Source organism: Plodia interpunctella, chromosome 9 (genome assembly GCF_027563975.2).
Source record: "Plodia interpunctella isolate USDA-ARS_2022_Savannah chromosome 9, ilPloInte3.2, whole genome shotgun sequence".
In the NCBI taxonomy this organism is placed as follows: domain Eukaryota; kingdom Metazoa; phylum Arthropoda; class Insecta; order Lepidoptera; family Pyralidae; genus Plodia; species Plodia interpunctella.
In genome coordinates, this window is record NC_071302.1 from 6,097,400 (window position 1) to 6,120,387 (window position 22,988).

Sequence of the window (22,988 nt, forward strand, 5' to 3'; positions counted from 1 at the left end):
CCGTGGGAATTTCGGGATAAAAAGTACCCTATGTGTTATTCCAGGTTATTTTCTACCCGTGTACTAAATTTCATAACAATGAGTCCAGTAGATAATTCGTGAAGAGGTAACAAACAAACTTACTCGCATTTATAAATAATATTACTTGGGATTTTTTCAAATTACTTTCTTAGCATATACATGCTGACCATTTTCATCTAGGTTTGTAATTTTTTAGCAGCATAGTTTATTCTACCAGGTCTTTGGATTATACAATATTGCATATCTGAGTCAATACTCAGGTACATTGGCAAACAAACTAGCAACGAAGGCACGAGTAAAAAAAGGCTGGTGAAATAAAATATTTTTTTTTAAGCATTAATTTTATTTTTAATTTACACATTTATTTGGCAGTCCCATTTGTAGCAGTTGAGTTGAGTAAATTATGAAATGTCATATTATACCTATTAGTTGAAATTTCAATGTTGGCTAATATTAAATATCAATAAAAAATGTACATAATTGCCTTTTGCTTTTGTCGAACATAATATTCACATTATCTACTAAAGCAGAGTAGATTACGTATAATTACACTTCATTACCGTATACATCAAATCTAAATCATTTGATTGGAAAGTTTCTACCAAGTTTCAAAGTGGACAAGTCACCATATATTAATATCTAATTAGGCGTCTTTATACAAAATCGATGTAGTAGAAAAGTTGTGTAGGTAATGTACCTACCGAAATGATGTTCATGTCATATCACTAAACTAAACATATACCTACTTAACAAACAAATCATTAGGCATTCCTAAAACATAAAAGTAAATATCTTGACTCGTATAAAGATGAAAGGAAATAAAATCAAATTTGTTTGAATTTATTTTACTGACATTAAAATGTTTACTTCTGAAGTCTTAAACAAATAATTTGATTTAGTACTCAAAGCTAAAAGATACTATTGTAGGTTGCTGTCACAAATTCATAAAAAGAAATGTTATTGTCCAGTCCATGTAATATAAAAAGATTCAGTAAAATTAAATCATTATGTACTTTAGACGAATTAATTGTGTTTATCAGGAATAGAAAATGTGTTTTAATAATATAACTAAATGTAAAATTAAAACGCAAGGTAGAACAGATTCCTTGCTTCGATATGCCGAATCACTTTCGCCGAAATCTGAAACAAAATCGCCATTTGAAAATTATAGGAAATAATTAAATATTTGGCAGAGTTTTGGAGACTTCATTTCGAATGTAAATTGAAGAATTTAGGAATTTTGGCAACAGCTCTACCTGTCGTCACGGAATTGTTTCATTTCTAATTCATATTTTACTCGGTATAACGTTGTATAAATAAATGTTATAATACTATGTAATAAGGGAAGGCAACATGAAAAAGCAGATAGGTTTTTTAAGTTAATTCCGTTGTATAGTACTCGTGAATGAAGCTACATAGAAATATTTTTTGCAATATGAAACTATTTTACGCATTCAAATAAACAAATGGCAACTTCTATATCGGTATAAAGAAATAAATCGACGCATTTTTACCACCATCACACTTATTTAGAGAAATGAAAATATCTTACCAAATCCCAAACTATGCACGAATCCTCCGTGGAAGTTCGAGCTGATTGCGTCGTTCCTCTGATCTCGGTTAGTATCTGTTGATATATTATACCATATTAAAGTGCAGACAGCGAACCCTGGGCTCCGGCTCTTAACGGTTGAGGAAGTAACCGGTAAAGCTCAGAATGAGAAAATGATATTACTATTACGTATGTTACGCTATGTGCCTATGGTTATAGCGAATATATCGTACATTGCCTATTTGTGTAGGAAAGTGTGTAGAAGCCATACAACATGCAATTTTCCATGCACCTAATTATAAATTGATTGAGCAAATATAACCCTAATATCATTATATTATAGAGTTAGATTAGCAGACAGATGTATAGATGTAATTTTATTACATATGTATTAGAATTAATACGGTAAAGGAGTATAATACAATAAATACCAAACATATCTTTGTTATATAGCAAAGATATAAAAGTTAGGAAATAAACATTAAAAATGTTTTTATGTGTAAATATATACCTACCTTTTTTCTTAATGGTTTCATTGTCCAAAGGTTTCGGTGAAGTCGTAAAAGCCGAAGGAGGCGCGGGGATTTCTGTAAATTGATCAGGAGTTATTTATGATTTGATATGACACCTATATAAAATGAAAATGTTTATATTTGACATGAACATTAAACATGATATATTTTCGATTCCGAAAGTACACACATTTTAATGGATAACACTCAACGGCCCACACAATTTTTTGTCGTGAGTCCGATGGACACAAATAGAGAAACGGATAAATACGACACGCCCAGAACCGCAGACATTTGTCTGTCCGCAGACATTTGTGATCACTGGTATAAATATTTGCTCACGCTGGGAAATTAATGTGAAAAGGTTATGAAAATCTGTTTTAAATCAATGCCAAATTTATATAAACGAAACTCAAGTTAGCAAAGTTGGAAAACATTTTAATCAGCCCATTGCAATATGCAGTATACGAGTTCACATCCGCAGTGAAGTTTTGACCCAATTGATGATGCGAAATACCTCCACCTCGCTGTAAAGTGTAAACTGAATTCGACCCCATTTCCTAAACTTTATCCGGTTCCTACGTCAGCGACAAAGCAGTATTGCAGCGCGCCGATGCGCGTTTTTCCATGTTATATATACGCACTAATCCTGCCCGGCTTTGATCCCTTGGGAATTTCGACATAAAACTACCCTAAGTGCTATTTTAGGCGAATTAAAAAAAAAAAATCCTATCCATCCTTTCATCGAAATATTATCTTTAGTTTGTAGATATTACGTGAAACAAACATCTTCACACACATTCTTCCTCACATCCACCTTTCGCATTTATAATATTCGTATATTTACTTGTGGCTATGTTGTCGTCACAGTAGCACAGCGTCGCATTACGTTATCCAACCTTCCGTCACTCTGGCTGAGTTAGTTCTTGGGATACAATCAATTGCATATATGTGTAAATTTTAAAATCTTGACGCCGTATCCTCTAATATAAATATTACCTAACTTTCAATATACATATTTTCTTATATTTAATTATAAGGACAAAATGAATAGGCGTTTGATTTCGCAAAGGAAATATTTTATACATTGTGACAATAAGAGATGTCTAGACAGTCTATATTAAGTAGGTATAAGTAACTATTTGAACAGAATTTTTACTTATTTTAATCACTTAAGTTTATTTCTTTTCACTTATTTTGTTTGAGTGCAAATTTTAATTGGAAATAAAGTGAACAAAGCTTTTAGCAACTTGCTTTTTAGCATCACAGTCCATTTCATAGGTCATTTATGATACCTAATTGATAAGTCATTTATATGTTGTATACATTATATTTTTACTCATAAAAATAATTGTTGCGTAGTATTTATATTCAGAGGATATTTCATTCTGTGAAATGGTCATCATATAATGTTATGACGAATGTTTATCATTTTGGCAACATCGCGTGCCATGCACGGAAGTTTAGTTTTATATAATCTGTGACGGAACGTATCGGTATCAGCTTGTTGACGCTGCATGTAGACACGCAACGGTGTTTTGTTGATGGCTGACGAAACGGTGTACCTAATGAGAATCTTTTCAACGTGTAAGATGTTTTTAAATTTCAAAATCAAAGACAGAATGCATTTTGTCTTATCGTATAGTCCTAATCTACGATTTTACCCGACATTAATGAAGCTAGGATTTTTTTGTTTCTCATATTTATTCCGTTTTCGAATTGCTAATTTTTAATTCTGGCCAGTGCGTAAATTGCAAATATGTCATCACAGATTCATTTTTCAATTTGAGTTTTGATTTTATTTCTATTTTATTTAAATCACATGTGTTATTTATTTGTGGTTTTTATTAACTTGACGTCGTAAGCACATTTTAAACACATTGTAAAAGGAATTAATTTGAAAAAGGTTTTTTAAAAAAGTTTTTTAGAAGTGGTAGGTGAATTCTAGGGCTCACGAAAAAGAGTAATTTATAAAGTATAAACTATAAAAGAGCTTACCATCCAACTTGATGATCCCGTCCGTCTCTCCGAGGGAATTCTTCGCGATGCACTTGTAAAAGCCGAAGTCCTCCTTCGTTATGTTCCTTATCTTGAGCATCATAAACTTGTTGTACCCGCTGTCCATTGGGAACGCTTCGTACTTGCCACCTACAATTTCCATTTCTACTTAAATATAAAACCTGTATTCATTACTGCTAGTACTTGTGCTTAAATAATACCTAGTGTTTGCTCGAGAATTTGTTCACACAAACTTGTCCATATTGTTAGGTATATTATACCCATGCGTAGTGCTCTAAACTAGTAGAATTTCGTAAATTTTGACACTCGATTTTTCACACGACAACGAAATTCTATTGGTCATTCAAAACTTCAGTGAGCAAAGCAGAGCACACGTCGAGTTCCAGCCTGATCAATATAACTTCGTTCAACTGTGCTAGAATATGCCCGAAGTTCGAACTATTTTCATTATGAACTCATAAATCAATGATATGTTCGATTCCATATATGACAGCGGCCCACGCATTTACTTATTCGTACATGATAAATGGTAGGTACGTACAGTCACCTGCATGGTAAGTTGCTCAAAATATGTATCTAATCCTATATAATAGGCTATAATTCGCAATAAATAATGTTGTGTAATGCGTGGTTAAGTAAAATATTGTTCGATATTTTCGTTAAACTCTACAATGCTCATGAGCATTGTATTTCATGGTGATGGTATATAGATATGTGGTTGATAAATAGGTATTATATACCTGGGTCATTGTTTATCCTTTGACAAAAACAAACAGATATATAAAGGTATAGCCATGTATACGGCTAGTATGCTCCCCCATTCAGTAAATTAGCAGACTTTTAAAAAAATAGAGACGTACCGCAAAGCTTAAAAACCCGCCTCTTCAAACAATGAGTCCTTCCTTTTGGTGCCGAGACATGGACTCTTACAAAAGGAACCATATAACAAGATTGCGGTAGTGCAATGGGTCATGGAACGATCTATGCTCGGCATCAAACTGCAAGATCGAGTTCGCAACATGGAGATACGACGTCGAAGGAAAGTTCAAGACGTGGTCTCCAGAGTCGCGAAATTAAAATAGGACTGAACTGTTGAACGATATGAATTTCTTATTGTAATATTGTTGAAATTTTTATACTTATTATGAAGATTTTTAATACCGTTTATCGTCAGAAGTTTCTAGATATTTATTCATTGTTTGACTTCTTTTGTCATAAAATTAAAAGCCAATTAATTAAAATGAAATATAGGCACTAAAAACCCAATTAGATTCAAAAGACTTGTTTAAATTGAACTACTTTGTAAATTTTAATGAGTAAAATGATGCTCTTCACAAGATATTCATTAAATCTTTTTTTCTGAGAAAAGATAAACGTACAAAAAAGACGAGGTTCAAAAAAAAAATTATAAGTCTTATGACATTTAAAACTTTGGTATTTCTAAAATTAAATGTGTTCATTATTTTTAAATTTCGATTCAAAGAAAGGATGGCTTAGATGAAACGTAACAATGTTTAGATAACCTCTAATATTTCCAATGAATAATTTTAAAAATTATTGAAAAGAATAGACCATGTCGGTTTACTTCCATAATTATGAGATAACAATGTCCCCCTCTTCGGCCATTAATGTTGACATTATTATGTGGCTATTTAAGGCTAAAAAAATATTTCAGTTGTTCGATGTTAAGTTGGATAGTGCATCATAACTAATATTATAATTGCGAATGTAAGTTTTATGTCACCTCTTCACGTTTTATCTGCTAAATCAATCTTCTTTAAATTTTTCATGTAGTTTGATCCTTCAAACTACAGCGCGGCCGCAGTGGTCGAAACGCTCTGAGAACCACCTTTATTAAGAATTTTGTTTCTATACAAGTCTTACCGGAGATAATCATGTCCCCTCGGTCGGTGGTCCAGTAGTTGATGGAAGAAGGGAACGCCTCCGTGTGACATTCCAGCGTCACGTCCTGGCCTATGTAAGCGCCCTCCAGCTGGTTTGGTATTGACAGCATTGGTGGAACTGACACAAACCGAGTAACGATTATTATTATAGATTTTATTACTTTTGAGTTTTTGTTTACACACTGTTAATATTTTGAGCTGAAAACATAGATAGGTATAACAACATTGTGACGTTCCACAGGTGACGTAATCACATTGACAGTTTATTTTTGGATCTGAATAGGTTTTTAGCATAGATTTAATAAGTAATTCGTATCATCTAATTTCATGGTTTTAGTAGCAGATTACAGAAATATGCGTAAAAAATCTACCACAGATACCCATGGAACGTCATATATTTATTGTAAATACAGCAGTATTGAAATGACAGTAAATGATTGACAAATGTTATTTTGAAAGACAACAAAACCTTTCCGGTTTGATAACAATAACTTGCTAGTTTGTGTTCTGAAAAAACTTTCGATAGAAACGAAAATATTTTTGTAGGTCTTTCATATTAAATCCGATCAACTAGTCGCTCTTATGGGATTACACAATTTTGGCTTATTCCATTTCATGTTTTGAGAATTGATGAATTCAAATTGCCTTTTATTCTGCATAGTACTAATATTGGTAAAACAATATTTCTGACAGCTGTTAAAGGTCCACCTACTAGCCCACCTCATTCCAAAAATGTTTCTTTTGCTTTTATGCATCTACTTTTTGTCAAATGACTTGCTCGTTCAATCATCTAGGGCTTCTGTACTGTACCGAAACCCCAGGTAGGTTTTAGAGCCCATTTTACTATTACAATATATCAATATTTTTCTCCTTATCCGAGCGTATTCTCAGTTCTCAAATTCATAATATTCGATTTTTTTTTTCAACGGACGTTCTTCAGTAATTTAAATAATATTTTCACAATAATTATTTAGTTAATTAGTCTATATTTGTCCAATAAAGAATCTCCCAATTATCCTGACAATATATCTAATTAAGCAACTTGTCTACTCACATTGCACCATAAGCATGATCCGCTTACTAATTGACGGCGGGACGCCATTCGACGCGATACATAGGTACGCTCCCATGTGTAGTCGGGACACCTTCGTTATTGTGAGTACTTCCCCGTCTACCACGCTCACTGTCGACAACCAGGGGGAATATCACACGTCGGAATTTCGGGAATATTGTTAGCCTCATCAAAACTCACCAAAAAGGATACCGATTTAGCATCGTTTGAGTTGTGGTTCGCACGCTCAAAGTCAATATATGTAGGGTGAATATCTATGCACGATGCACATTTGTACATAACAGTAGGTAATGAATTTAAGTGGAAAAATGGCCTCTTCGCAGCACCTCGCCGTCTACCAGGTTTACTGTCAGAATCTCACATATATCACGTGGAAATTCGTGTGACGAAAACGTAAGACGTAGCACAAATACTTACAGTGCGGCACATATTATTATTCTATTAAAGTTCATGCCAGATGCATCTCGTTAAAAATGGAGTTTGCTTTTGTGTGAATTTCCGACTATATTTTTAAAATGACTTCAAAATACGTTCGAATGCATTTTAATATTGAACATACATACTGAAAATACTACTTCATTACTCGGACTATATTTATTATACATTATTTGTTATAAATCCAAAAGAGACTAATTGCATTCTGTGAAGTGGCTTAAATAGCTTTAAGCTTAAAGCTTTAATGTACGAAATCATATTTTACATTTTAAAGTACCATGTCAAAACAGAAATTATATAAATGAAACGAGTTACGCACCTGATAATCCATTGTAATTAAAATCCTGTCCGTCCTCCCTTCGCCATATGACGTAGGGCTCGGGGTAACCCGTAGCCCGACACTGCAAGGTCACGTCGGAGCCTTCACGCACCACCATATCCGTAGACGTCATGTTGTCGATGATTGATGGTGGCACTATAGTAAATACCAAATTACAATGTTTTATTTATACAAAGATGCTATCACGTGACAGCTGATGGGTTGAGCACACAATGTAATAATCTGGTTGATAGACTCGTTTTCTATTGTAGAGGTGGAATTTTAAAATAATAGTATCGGAATGATGTTGTTCTATTTTTGTGAATATAATCTATGATCAGAATCACGTATGTATAACTCCACTTCAATTGAATACTTGTATCTGTCCATCATATTATAGCAACTTCTATCTTTGCATTTTCAAATCACGCCATAATAGGACCACGCCATAACCTTCATGTAAATGTACTTCGAGGTAATTACCTACCTATAGACTATAGACTAGACATCTAAAACATTTCCATAAAGTGTTGACGTTAGGCAGGCGACCGACTGTAAAATAATTCATACGCTGACCCTGGGCTTCGTGGCTTTACAGCTCCGAACGCAAATGGGAAGATGAGAGAAAGGTTACCTATAACTTGTAGATATCCTTTCCTAGACCTCATAGGATCAGTGTTGACCTGGCACATGTACCAGCCGCGATCCACCTCCTGCACGTTCTTGATGTGCAGGTACCAGGAGCGGTGGTCGTTGAACGACAGGCTGATGCGAGGGTTCTGCGTGATTATATTGTGGTGGATGCTCAGGATCGTCTGCGTGTCCATCCGGACCCATGCTACCTATGAAGGATTAATAGCATTCGTATATCTCTATATTAAAACGAATAGAAAAGTGCTTTAAGGTTTCCTCTGTAGACATACATTCTTATCTATAAATGTAAAATATGACTGACTACACAGGTTCTCTTTCAATGAATGACATCTTGTCGAGTGGGAGCAGCGGTGCAGTATAAGTGCGTGTGTAGTATTTAAATATGTGGAGTTCTTGACTGGGTAAAAAAATGCTATTATGTTATTTATACCATAACGAAATAATTTATCAGTTTTGCTAAATATGCGATTTACTATTTTTTGTTTTCACTAAAGTATATAATATTGTGTAAGTATTTTATGTACCTAACGATGTTATTCCAATAACAAAAATCCAATAGCAAAATATTTAATGCACAATAAAATCATTTTTTCAAAGGAATTTTCTATGAAAATTATTAGAAGCTGTAAGTAATATGCCTACAAAATAAATTATTCGACACAACATTGCTTTGAACTTATATGTTTTATTCAAATATATATTTTTGTATTTACCTTGAACCCTCTCAAATTGTCCACCACGCAGGCTAACAACGCGTCCCTGCCGATTGTGACTGTGGCGTTGGGTATCGGCTCCGCAAACCGAGGGTACATCGATTCTGAAAGGATAATTTACGGTCATTATTATTACTCGAAGGGACCGGCTAGTGTACGGCATTTCTTCTTCTTTGCGTGTCAATAGCAAATCTAAAATTGCTACGCTGTAAGACAATAAATGGTACCGAGTAGGAGTAACATGTCTAATGTTTTTGGAATCAGATGGGCCAACGTCATACCCAAAGTTGCTGGGCGTATGTGGATGAGAGAAGCATAGGACAGAAATTCTTCTCTAGCGGCGTACAAAAGGAGAGGTTTTTAGCTCAGCAATAGGCGGAATATAGGAATTACTATACAATTTTCGAAAAGGAAGGAAGGAAGATTTTCCATTTAACTTATTTTTAATGTGTCACGTATTCACACTTCCAATTTTTTAATTATTTTTAGGCATTTTTACTTTGTCTAGACAGTGTGTTTATTTCAGGGCTTCCTTGATATTGTGCCGATTTCCGTGTGTTATATTTATTAGTTCGGTCGGAATTCTACAGAGGTAAATGAAGTTTTGTTCGATTATATACCTAGTAAAATGAGCGCATAATTTATAACGATTTTTTTTCATTTGCCTAGTCAAGATCAACACGTAAAGTTACTCATCATCACTAAACCGTGCACTAGAATCTAGACTATAAGAGATAAGTAGTAAACATGTTTACTAGTGCTAAAGTTTTAGATCGATTGTGTCGATAAAAATGATGTCGCTTCGGTGCCAAGAAGTCTGGACTGTTTTCCGTCTCGAATTCCACTCGTCTCGTCCAGCGAATTACCGAATTCAGTTGTTTTCATACACATTTCAATAGAATGTAATAATTCGCTGTTTCCATAATAAAACAAAATACGATCATATCAAGCCTGAAAATTTGGTATCGCGGCGATTTATGTTTTTTCTATGACATTTTATAACCGCTGTATGTGTGTGTCGATACTGAAAGTAAAAACATTCCACAGGATTCATAAATATATGAATTCACAATAATTTTATTATAATTAACGTGACTAAACCGATAATCACACGTAACCCGCAAGCTACAAATGATTTACATTAATTAGTTGTCAGTATGTTGTTGTTGTATATTTCGCGGCATCAATAATAAAAAATGTGAGCGGTTAAAAACAGTGATTATATATATATAAAGACTCGTGTTGGGAATTTAGGTTTATATTAAACATATTTAATTTCGTAGGTATATAACTGTATTTTACGTTACTTGTAATGTGATTTAACGTTCTGTTTGATATTTATTCGTATAAATTATCTGCCAGTCAAATAATGCATAGTTAAATCATTTACTTTGGCATTCAGTCGCCAATACGAGTTTGGAACTCAAAAAGTTGCATTGTTTTTCATCCGCTGTTGTGAAAACGCCGAGAATTTTCGGTGCAAAAGGTTTTTTATAGGTTGTTTTTTACTCAATTTAATATTTTTTTCGTATCTGTCAATAGCAAAACTGGCTTCAATTGAATTGTAATTAAAGTAAAATACATGACGCATTGTGATGCTTTATGTTACATAGACATTGCTTTATGTTATTGTAATGCTTTAAGCCTTTACTTTTGTGATGCTTTATGCCATAATGAATATTTTTTTACATAAAAATGACAGCAGCCATTTTTAATAAGGCAGAGCCATGGAATTAGTAGGTACTCGGTACATGTACCAAAAGTACTTACTAAGTCCATGGGCAGAGCATAGGGAACGCCAAAACTAGTCACTTCCACAAACAATAAAAGAAATTCAGTGAACACGCGCGACGCAGCGCTGTGATTAATGTCCGGTCCGCGAACGACAAATAGAGGTTTGTCCCGGTATCTCTCACCGGCAAAATAATGTATCGGGCCAATGGTAAAAATCCCACTAAATCTGGACCTTTAAAAACTTACACGACACAAAAAGACCCGAGAGATTGTGGTTGTAATGCGCAAATGGTTATATATTCCCGTGCGAATGTTCCGCGCTGTTACACTGAGAGTTGTCCTTTTAGTGGGAATGGGAGACACGGTTTTTTTTTATCCCAAACCAGTGTTTTTTAGATTGCTATTGCTTGTTTCACAGAAGTTAGATTTCTGTATTTTAGTCACTTCGAATATGCGAAGTTCGACCGTTGTGTCATCTGTATAAATTGTGAGTAAGTATGTATCATATATATAGTACCATAATTCAACAACGATTATTCTACAAGTTTTGCTAATTTTTCGAATAAAAAATAATTATTTTCCGTTTTAACTCAACGCAAAGATTTTAAAAAAGCATAATCAAATGATTCAGCAGCAATGAAATGATTAACTAAAATAAAATTTCCACCTGTAAACTTAGTTATTACCTACATCACTCTATTTTGTAACTTGAAATGACGAATGTTACAAACAAGCTAATTAGAGTGAACAATGTGTTCCTATCCTAATTATGGTAGGTACCGACACGTTAATGTACTTTACCCGGCGTCCTAGCTAAACGGCGTAACGCTAAACGACGACGACTCTAATAATTGTAATACTCATCGAAAATAATAATAAATAATTATTATAATACTCGAATAACTATACACTCCAACAATAATGTTAATAGCGAAAACATCGGTCACAATCACAACGCGTCGTGCTGAATTACCGTAAAGGCCCATCCATGCACACCGAACACGGTCGTATGGTAACGCCAGTGTGTATAGGCGCGTTCCATACAATTTTGATGTGCACGTACTGTATACGCATTCTGTGTGCATGGACCTTACCTAAATAGTGTTCGTACTTCTGTTACGGCAGATGCAGTCATGTTGATGTACAGTCAACTGCGTGTCTAGTTACGCATGAAACTCTATGCAACGTTAATAGGGGCGAATTTGCAATGATTTTGGATAAGTTGATGTGATGTAGACTATAGCTGTGAACAAGTGAATGCACTCACCGTCAGGAACTTCAATAGGCGCCACTGAAACTACATTCTGTCCGCTCGGCAACTCCCGACCTGCAATCAAACGACTATGTTATAAATTAAATACAGACAATGCTATCATAATAAAAATTAAAATAATTTAATCCCTACACTAGGCTATATATAGATTACTCTTCGTGGAAAAAAAAATGTAATGGTGCGATAAATTTTAGTCCACTAAGTGCACCTGCTAATAATAGCACCTATCGTTCTGAATAGCACCTTCATGGAATAGAGAAAGTGCTATTCAATCAGGCGCTATGGAACACGTCTCAGGACACGCCATTTTTTGATTGATGAATGATTTTTTATTATTTTAATTTTATTAATTCTACAAAGAATCCGTTTTCAAAAAATATAAACAAAAGGAGTTTTGATATCGTTATTCTTAATGTTAAAGTGTATTTGTACATTTATTTCCACAATTTCAACTCAGTTAATTTTCACATCAACATTTTTTGTGGAAAATAAAATAAATCTTGCATTCCGGAAAAACGGATACGTTGGCACACAGTCGCTATTGAAACTAATTGTTTTTGTTTCGATGATGTAAAAACACAAAGGTTTATTTGGCGAAAGCCATTTTGTTAATTTTTGTTGTTTCATCTATAGGTATTTTGAAAGTGAATTCGGATCAAAAGTGGGTTACTGCTGTACTTTACGATTTATTGTTGTAGTATGTATAAAATGTATTCATATAAAGTATAATATGTATAATTATGTAACTATGGACAATACTGAGACATTATAGACAAAAATAGGAATAAGTAAGTATATAGAGAAAATAGCCGACTTACATACCGCACTAACTCATGAAAATCCAATTAACAACTAAGTTCACAATTAATTATTATAGTGCCGGCAATATTTTAACAAAACCCAAAAAGATAAATAATCGCTTAAAAATGTTTCATAGCCCTGTTAATTTCATAACACGTGTAAAATGGGCCACTTAAAACAAGGGTTGACACACGAATAGCGTTAAGTAATGTGCATTAAGTGTGCCATCCCTGCGTTAACTAGGCTAAGTTTTTTGTGAACGCGTACTCTCAATACAAGACTCAATTGTGAATTCATCCCTATTACTGTGATTTAGAGATCAATGTAGAGTAGCTTGTTATGCAGTCGTCTGTACCATTACGTGTCACGATGACAGCCCTAGTGAGGAACGACAGGATTGTTCCATTATCGTCCAGAAGTTATGAATAAATAACACTTCTAACTAAACCACGGATGCGGCATTCCTTAGATAGTAATACGAGTAACAGTATCCATTAAGTGCTATGTATCTACGGGAATTATATTTATGAAGGTAGTTCTATATTCGTTTGTTAAAAATAAACAAGACATTTATTCGGAGAACAAAAATATTTTTCTTGTTTTATCTAGTGATTCACCCAGGGATTAGTGCGCGTAAACAAGTTTCAGTTTCGTACTGGTTCCATGAATAATATTTCTCATGTCAAATAATGTTAAGCGGTCCGTATGTATGTATTATAAATTCATAATTAATTGTTGATAAATGAATATGTAATCAGCATAATCGAATCGTGGTCGCAAGCATTGCCCTCCATCCGGCTTGCTAAATATTGATAACAGATCTGAAAAATAATTACATTTTAATTAAAACCGCATTGTTATGCGCATTATGACAATGTTTGGAATAAAAAAAAGATTCAATAAAACCAATAGATTTTCAAAATCCGAAACGTAACTTAATCATGACAACACTAAGAGACTCTTACTTATTAATATAATTATTAGTTAATGTCACTGGCAATAAAAAAATATAAAGTCACATTTTATTCCATATTCTATAATCAAAAATTCTATAGTCAATATGTTTCCACAGTATGACAGATGACAGCTAAGATAATTCCCGCCGATTGCATGGAAAAGTGCACAACGTCACAAATTAGTCACAACTAGTAATAATTTTATTTGTTTAAAAACAAAGAATTTATTCGCGGATATTATTTTCTTTATATATTTATAGCTATCCATTGCCCCAAAATAGCGCTTTTGTTTTATGAGCAGGCTCTGATAAAATATTTGCAAAAATCGGACGGACTCCAATTTTATAGATTTGTGTTTTAAAAATACATGTCGCTCGGTTGATGCTAGCGTAAAAATATGTTGTTGTGTTGTCGTACTCTCTTTAAAAATATAGTTTCGTAGTTCGTTGTATAGGGATGCTCACGGTTCCAGGGAGACACGGGGTCGGCGGGAGTAAACACGCCTCCAGACCAATTGGCAACTCTCTCATAAGTGGATTGAATTCTGGCAAATTCAAAACTTGTCCGTATTCTGTTGCATAACTACTCACATTAGGCATAGTATTTGTTTTAGCCATATTTGCAGCATTGATAAAATGATAGTATTATTATTTTACTATTTATAATAATATTTTAAATGCGAAAGTTTGGTTGTCTGTCTGAAAAAAACAGTAAGTATATTTGTAACTCAATCGTGAAAAATCTTCTGGACATTTTTTTAATGAAAATTACAAAGATACATAATCTGAAATAGCACAGAGGGTACTTTTTATCACAAAATTTCTGCGGTGAAGTCCTGCGCAGCTAATATGTTTGACGTGCAGGTGTCAATTTTTTTTAATAAACAGTTGATAGATTAATTTTTTACAATTGCAATGTTTAAGAATTAAATCCCACTTTTGAACTATTAACAGATAATTAATACGACTCTCCATGCCGTGTATATAAATACAAAGAGATCAATAAAATCTATGAAATAATACTTTCCACATCGATTGGAATTTAATTATAGATGTCTTTTGTTTCATTAAGTATGTGTGAGTAGTGTAAGTCAGACCATGTTATTGTCTGCTGAAGCTTTAAATATGTAAATAACTTATCTTTGTCACTATGAGCGGCACCTTGTTTTTAAGGATATTGATATAGCTATTTATAGAGGGAAAATTTGAACCTGTACAATTCGAGGTTTTTAAAAAATAAAATAAAAATTATATTAAAGAAATTATACTAGATTATATAAACTATTTAAAATATATTTTTAAAATTAGCTGTTTATGTGTCCCACTTCTGGGCAATAGCCTCCTCATATGTCTTTCATAGGTTCCCGTATATTGAGCCGTTTATTATAACCAATGATGTATGTAAATAAAATCAAAATAACTTTTTGCCTTAACGTCATCAAAGTTGATAATGCGTGCTAATGATTTTACAATCAAGCATGTCGAAGATGGAAGAGAAAAGGATGGAAAGCGGACCTGGGCTTTGTAGCGAACATAACCAACTAGGCATTCCTAGTTGGTTATGTTCGCTAAAAAAATATTATTTATCTCGCCCATCAGAGTATTCTCTAATGGGCGAGATAAATAATAATTTAAAATAGTCAAACAAAAGTATAGTTGTTATTTAATTAGCGGCGTCATTCATCACGTTCTAGAAATTTAGTAGTACAACTAATTACAAAGGTAACTAACTACTAATTAGTACCTACAACGTGAGTTCACTTGATATTTTAGAGCAGGTCTGTAGTAAACTGGAAAGGGGATTTATTCTGCGGCCGCTCGAGCTCCAGTTAGAGTAATGAATGGCTCTCTTCAAACCCATTAAGTAATAAAATCTAGTTCGCGCTTTAGAGGTAAAGATGATCATATAGTTATTGTCCTGTAATATAATAATTATATATGATTATTGATAATAATTTTGCTTGTCTCATAAGCTAATAACTTATCCAATTTTTGCTGCAAATACCAACTTTTTCTGAAAAGTTTGGTTCACATAATACAGTACAATATAAATAATTGTTTGTTGTCAAAAAGAGATACCCAAATTAGAAATCGAAAACAAGGCGGACATAGTTAGAGATCTCTTCCAGTCAATCTTAGGGTGAAAGGAAAAATGAAAAGAAATAGGAAAAATCGTTGGCGCAGTTAATGCAATAAAGATATTTTGAAGTGTAAATAAAGGCCAAAAGTGTTAAATCACAAAATTCCACACAGCAGTGATTCGAGAAAATGCAGCGCAGCTCGCCGCAGGTGAAGGCGGGATATACACAACACAGCGAAGTCAGGATTTATTTTGCGGTCGCCCGGCCACCTGCAGTAATGAATGGCTTGCTTTACGTTTAGGTTTCCGAACTAGCTTGGCACACCTGTATATACATAGAGGGTGCTATGGACGAGACAATTTGTTACTTTAATATTATTAAAGTTAAATTTGCCGGTGTTTAGATATTTATCACTTTTTACCAGATTAATCGAATGTAACTTGCAATATTTCAATTACATTTCACCCGTCGCGTCATCATGGATGATAAATGTGGAGCTTGTATCCATTAAAACATCTGAATACAACAATACCCACCAAAAAGAAAAATATATACCTAATTGTTTTAAATACGCAGCTAATATCTTTATCTGTGTGATTATTACAGTTGTTGTCGAAATTTCTAAAATAACGTATTTTCATATATTAGAAAAGTATATACCCATGTTTGTGTATTTTTATAATTGCGATAAACTTTTTGTTACTTCGAAAGGGTCTTTCATTATTGTAAATACGTTACAGATAGTCAGGAACGTCTCTCTATAGTAGTAGCTGTATCTTCTTCGCACCAGTTCGAAATGCACCGACTTGAATAGCGCCTAATGGTTTAGTACCGTTTAATATTTTATAGGTACAATTTATGGAACAATAAATTACCAGAGCACCAGTATAGTTACTAGTATGGAGAATTGAAATATAAGAGAAATTCTTAAAAATGAATCAAAATTTCGGAACTTTTTATCTGCGACCACTTGAAGTTATCTACTTTTTGGTTGTTAAGTTCCTATCTATTCACCTAAAGACATAATACATAATAAACCACCTATATTCTATACTATAAAACTAATAATACTCATCCTTACATATTATAAAACAGAGTCCTCTGTCGCGTCTCTCTTGTTCACGGTAAAATCAAAAACTAAGTACTTGATTTTCATGTGGTTTTTACCGATAGATAGTGAGTGTAATTCCTGAGGAAGGTTTATATGTGCAATTTATTATTTTTTTACCCGAGCGAAGCCGGGACATGCCGGCTTCTATATAAAATTATATAAAATGCCACAGAATTATTAACCTAATCGTGATACACTTGTCAAATGAGCAAGTACTAAGCAAGGCGTTGAGAAGTGTCACTACCCGGCGGGTGGGCACTTGCTCGTCGGTATGTGGTCGCAATTTGTAGGAAACTTGCCCTATCTTCAGAAGCGGCATCTTATGCTTGAAGCTATAATAGTTACTGATACGAGTTTAGAAGTAGATAATTAGTATATCATCACTACATATAACAAGTCGCCCGCCGCGTCTGTTTGTCTCTGAGCATTCTTTTAAACCACGCAACGGATTTTGATGCAGTTTTCATTGTTATTTAGACAATCTATTAACAAAAGATACATACAAAATAACTTATTAGACCGTGCGAAGATGAACCGGGTTGCTAATTATATAAAACATTAGCCACCGCTTTTGACAGGAAATGAAAATTAGCGGTTACCTTATTTGCAATAATGATTTCAATGTGAACCAATATATTATTTATTCCACCTTATTTTCTTTAGCATAAAGTTCAGAATTATAGTTGTATTCAGTAAATATATATAATGTATAACGATTGAGATTGTGGCAAGAGGTAGGGTCGTCCTAATCTAATCCGATTGCCCCGCGATGTAGAGGAAAAGATAAAATATGAATGTGAAATACCCATGTTCGGACTTGATAACATAAAATACATGCATACATTTGAGTATCTGCTCTCTTTGTAAATTTTATGTCAAAGGATGTTTGCAGCGGTAAGTATATTCTTCCGTTTTATTTGACAGTTTAGAATTTTGTGGATAGTTATTCCTAGAACATGCATGTGGTTAATATTTCCACAACCACATTTATTAAAGAAATAAAATATCTTAAATCATAACATTACGCATTATTTATATTACTTCTTACTGAATCAGCAAATTGGCACTATTGCACACAAATTATAATAAATACTTCCAATAGTATGTACAGATAATAATAATCTCTTATTTTTAAATGTAACTTTTCTACTGTTTTAAAAAATGCTGCTAAATATTATGTTATAAAAAGAACATTCAAAGTTTTCTTTTATTCCCTTGTGTGTCAATAGGAAGCTTTATAACATAAAAGATGAAAAATGATAAAATCGCTAACCAGATCTCTTTTATTTTATGTGCCAAATTACAATTATATTTCATTCAATATCGTTAAAGGTACTAGAAGAAAAAATATTTTATTTTACATTTATTGTTATGTTGATTGGTTTAATTTGTATAATTCAGTATGCGCTAAGATCGTTCTATGCAACTGAAGATTACAATTTACAATTTACGCCTACGGTAATCAAAATCAAATTTAAATTTGGTGACAATTGTTTTTTAATAAACATAATTTAGTAAGAAAATTAATACCAAAAAATTACAAGCTTAAAAACATTAATACCCAATTGCAAAATCATTATAAAATAAAAGAAAAATATAAGCTCAATATATAAGTACCTAAAAAAAAAATTATCTATTTACTCAATGTAAATAGGTAATTTACTAATTTTTTTACTTATCCAACTGCAGAAACGACATTTATCAATATTTGTTCACACAAAACTATATTAAGGAATAAGTTTTATATAAAAAACAAATCAACTTCTGTTAGGTGCTTTTTTCGAGATTATTAGATGCATGCATGTATCGCTAAATTTAGTAGAATAAAACGTAAGTTTATTCCTTGGTCATAACGCAATCTTGAATCAGCCATGCCATAGCAAAATATTTATCAGAAAATGGTCTAATTATATTTATTGGTGATCCATCGATATCGGTTGCCAGGAAACGACGGCGGATGTCCTTTGATGCGTCACGCTACTCCCGTTGTTTGACTCCTCCTCCCCTTGTTAACTGAATTATGTTATGGGTAATACCACCCTCGGAATAAATCTCAAGCCGCTTAGGACACCAGATTGTTGTATATGTTCATGCCAGGATTTATTTTGTTTATTTATGGAAACATTTGTGTAGAATGTTTTTTTTTTTGGAAAGTTTCATTTTTGTTTACATTGGAAGAAAAGGACAAAGTTGTGTTTATCTCTGTGCGAATATGAATTTTATCATTACTATTATTACAAACGATTTGGTTGTTTAAATTCGCTTCAGCGAAAGCGTTCACAAATAATACGATAATAAACGCGATTACGTCTAGAATGAAGACTACGGGTCTAGACTACTAACTAGAAAATGGATGACATAATATGGTCCTAAATAATGGGTTGAATCAAAATGGTTGACGCTTATAGGTATCCACTAGACATATCTTATAAAACCCTACTACCGAATGTTGTCCGTCAGCTCCCTAAATTGGATTTTATTCAGACCTAGTCTAAACAATAGTAATTCGACTGTTTTGACTTCCGTCCATTTTTTGATGTTTTTGAAACAAGGCATCTTACGACGGTACGCTTTCCGGCAATCTTTCCCATAGTTACCATAACTATGGGAAAGATTGCCGGACTGAAGGAGATGACTTGACCAAGGTAATTAAGAGTGGGTTGTATTCGTTTATTTACACAACAACAACTCAACCCTAGTGTATTTAAAAGTAGTAACATAAAATGACGATAATATGACAATGATAGTGGTAAATATGTTTATATAGTAACGGCTTTCCCACATAAGTATTTCTGTCACACTCCGCTTTTGGCAAGCATTTGGGAAAGCGAAGTAGCGGATGGTTTCAGTTTTCAATGCTTTGCCGTTGTATTGCTTCGTTGGTAGGTATAATTTCCATTTAACTTTTTGAAATTCAAAAAGTAGGGTAATTAATTTGCGCCAAGCGGTATGATGTAAATAGGAAGAGTGTATCGATTGAAATTATAAGTGACGTAAAGAGACTGGTCATCACTTACATACTATACCAACCCCACATCAGTGGGGGAAAAGGTCAATAAATCTCCATTAGGTAATCAAATCTTAGTAGATATTGAATTACTTCCAAAATAATATTATTCTCTATGTATTATATATATAAATATTACACTTCCAAGCATGATTGACCTTTAGGTATACTCGATAGTTAAGGTATACGTATAGAAAGAAAACCTAATATAACACCTGTATATTAGTCAACTTAAGAGATATATTGATCAGCCCCTTTCGGAGAAACCGATATTACCGATATTAGGCTTTTGACACGGTGAGTCAGACTCACAGACTTATATGTCAGACTGTTGGATTTATTCTCCATTAGGTACCATTAAGAAAATTTCTTTTTCTATCTCCATCTCCGTATATCATTGAAGCGTATTCCCATTAGCATTCACGTCTGGAAGCCTCGGGCCAACTTCAAAATAAACCTAATGAAAATGCAGTTTCCTGGTCGGCCGATTAATTATACAATCGATCTGTGGATCAATTTAATTTGTATCGCGTTGTAGGAATGATTGGTATTTGTAAAAAAATATTTCTCTTCATCTTTCTATTTGTGTTTCCGCCTGGACGCCCCGAAGTTCGCATATCCTCCCGTGAGAAAAAATACATTCACTTTTTTAAAGTTTAGATTTGATTTTACGACCGGCGGCTTGCATGACATCAATCATCTATGTGAACGCGATTGTCGCCTACCAGCTGTCAAGACTTTTCATTCCTTATTCGCCTCGTACGCCTTACGCCACCGTAAATTGCTGCCTTTATTAAACTAAAACGCTAAGTACCTCATAATTATCTTTATCATTTTTGAAAGAACAATTCATTATTAAAATCTTAATGGAATTTAATGAACCGGCTTTAACATATGATTAGATAAATGTTAGATAATATGCCTTATGTAGAAAATCCTAACATGTCAAATAAAGTGGTAATTAACTTCTGAAGCATAATCTATGTAATTACGTTACTGATCCTAGTCGTGGCGATGAATATTTAATATTGTTCTACATTGTAATAACAGACCACAGACCACACATAAAGAGACGCAAATATGTTTTGTACCAATTATAGGCAATATTCGTTATAATATCCAAGTTTAATTAATAAATTCATAATGATAAAAAAAATATAAGTTCTATGAATTTGTTTCATTATTTCATACAAATACAGATAAAGGCAGGATATTGAGTTGTCGACATTTTTATCTACATTTTGTCATGTATACCATGTATATATAATAGGTACTTTAACAAAGATAATCGACGACGTGATGTACTTGATCTTCCTGATGAAGTTGACGCAATAAAATTCTTAAAAAATACGTAATTAAATTTAATTTATATCATATTAAAATAACAAAACACTACTGTGGTCAGCTATTTTCTATGATGAACCTTGAAATTAGGTTGTCCAATTCTTGTGCGCATACGCAAGACGTATTACAGTAGATACGCTTGGCGCATGGTATCCATGTTTACATATATATATATATATATATATATATATATATATATATATTTTTTTTCATTTTATCGTTCTTGAAATATCACGGAGTCGTAAGAGGCTCTTAAAGCAACTTCAAAAATTCGCAACAATGTTTATAAAACATTTTTATTATGAAAAGTCACAGACAGTATTAGCAACTGACAATTAGCAACGATTTGCTGAAGTGATGGCACTTCAGCAAATCGTCGTGCTATTATCAACCCTATAAATAACAACACTATAAATACAGCAAAGATTTACAATAAAGTAGAATTCTTACACTAAAAATACATACGTAAAAAGTTTTAAGATAAATAGGAAACTCCCTATACTTCTAAATTTTACTGAATTTGAATCTTCTAGCGGTAAGTAAAAAAATCCTTGGAAATACATTTATTACTTTAAAATTTTCAAATATTTTTCAGTCACGAGTTTTTTACAATTTAACATACATAGTTTTATACAGTTAGGTTATTTTCAGAGGGGACATTTTTTTTTCATTTTAATGCACAGGTACTTATTTAAGTTCTGTGACTTCATGAAATATTTTATATTAAAATATATATATATTACAATTTAATATAACAACGATTTAAACGCTGAAAACGACAATTACCTCGACTGATTTCATTAAACTCCAACGAAAGCAAAATTCAAATTTAACACAAACTTTTTGCAAGGATCTCGATAAAAATGCTAATGGCACTATCTTACCTGTGGTGCTGCATCGGGTCAGTAGCACAGATATCACACTGTATAAATATATAAAAAGAGTCATTTTGTCCAGGTCACATTCGATGTTTTGTTCACCTGTGGTGTCGAGGTTTTCCGCGTGTCGTCGCGAAGGTGGAGGGCGAACGTCCCATCGCTGGGCGGTGAGCGGAGGCACTGCCGCGGGGCGCCACTCCGCCGCTAACTACCCCCAGATAAACAAGGGAAGGAACCGGGAACAGACAAGCCGTCTCGCTAGCCTTTATCGCTGCGACTGAATAACATAATAAAATAAGACAAAAGACGAAGAATAAGTTAGCGCTCTTCAGCTTGACTCTCGAAGTTTTGGGGCCGGACATTTTGGGGATATTTTATGATATGAATAGTGTAAGTTTTATGTCTTTGAAAAAAAATGATTTGCTAGATCGTATTCATAAGATAATCTGTTTCTAGGAAGAAGAGATACAACAAAGAAATATGAAAATGAAATGAAAATCATCTGAAAATAAATATTTTTATTCGAGTACATTTTATAAAAGGCCATGGCTCGTAAAATATCGTGTAGAATATAAAATTTTATTTATAAAATATAATACACTG

General features: G+C 33.3%; 1 protein-coding gene across 2 annotated transcripts; it reads right to left on the reverse strand.

The window, feature by feature from the left end:
• Window positions 1-343: 343 nt before the first annotated feature.
• On the reverse strand, window positions 344-22,589 carry LOC128672567 (lachesin-like). Of its 2 annotated transcripts, none has more exons than XM_053749806.2 (11): window positions 22,392-22,575; window positions 12,203-12,262; window positions 9,202-9,305; window positions 8,469-8,676; window positions 7,835-7,990; window positions 7,063-7,191; window positions 5,989-6,126; window positions 4,084-4,233; window positions 2,089-2,160; window positions 1,574-1,648; window positions 344-1,161 (listed from the first exon to the last, which is right to left on the reverse strand). In XM_053749806.2, the coding sequence occupies exons 1-11, from the start codon at window positions 22,453-22,455 to the stop codon at window positions 1,058-1,060; spliced, it is 1,260 nt and encodes a 419-aa protein (XP_053605781.1). In that variant the 5' UTR covers window positions 22,456-22,575; the 3' UTR covers window positions 344-1,057. The 2 variants fall into 2 exon arrangements, with proteins under 2 accessions (XP_053605781.1, XP_053605780.1); XM_053749805.2 differs by having other exon boundaries at window positions 916-1,161; window positions 4,084-4,248; window positions 22,392-22,589.
• Window positions 22,590-22,988: the final 399 nt, after the last annotated feature.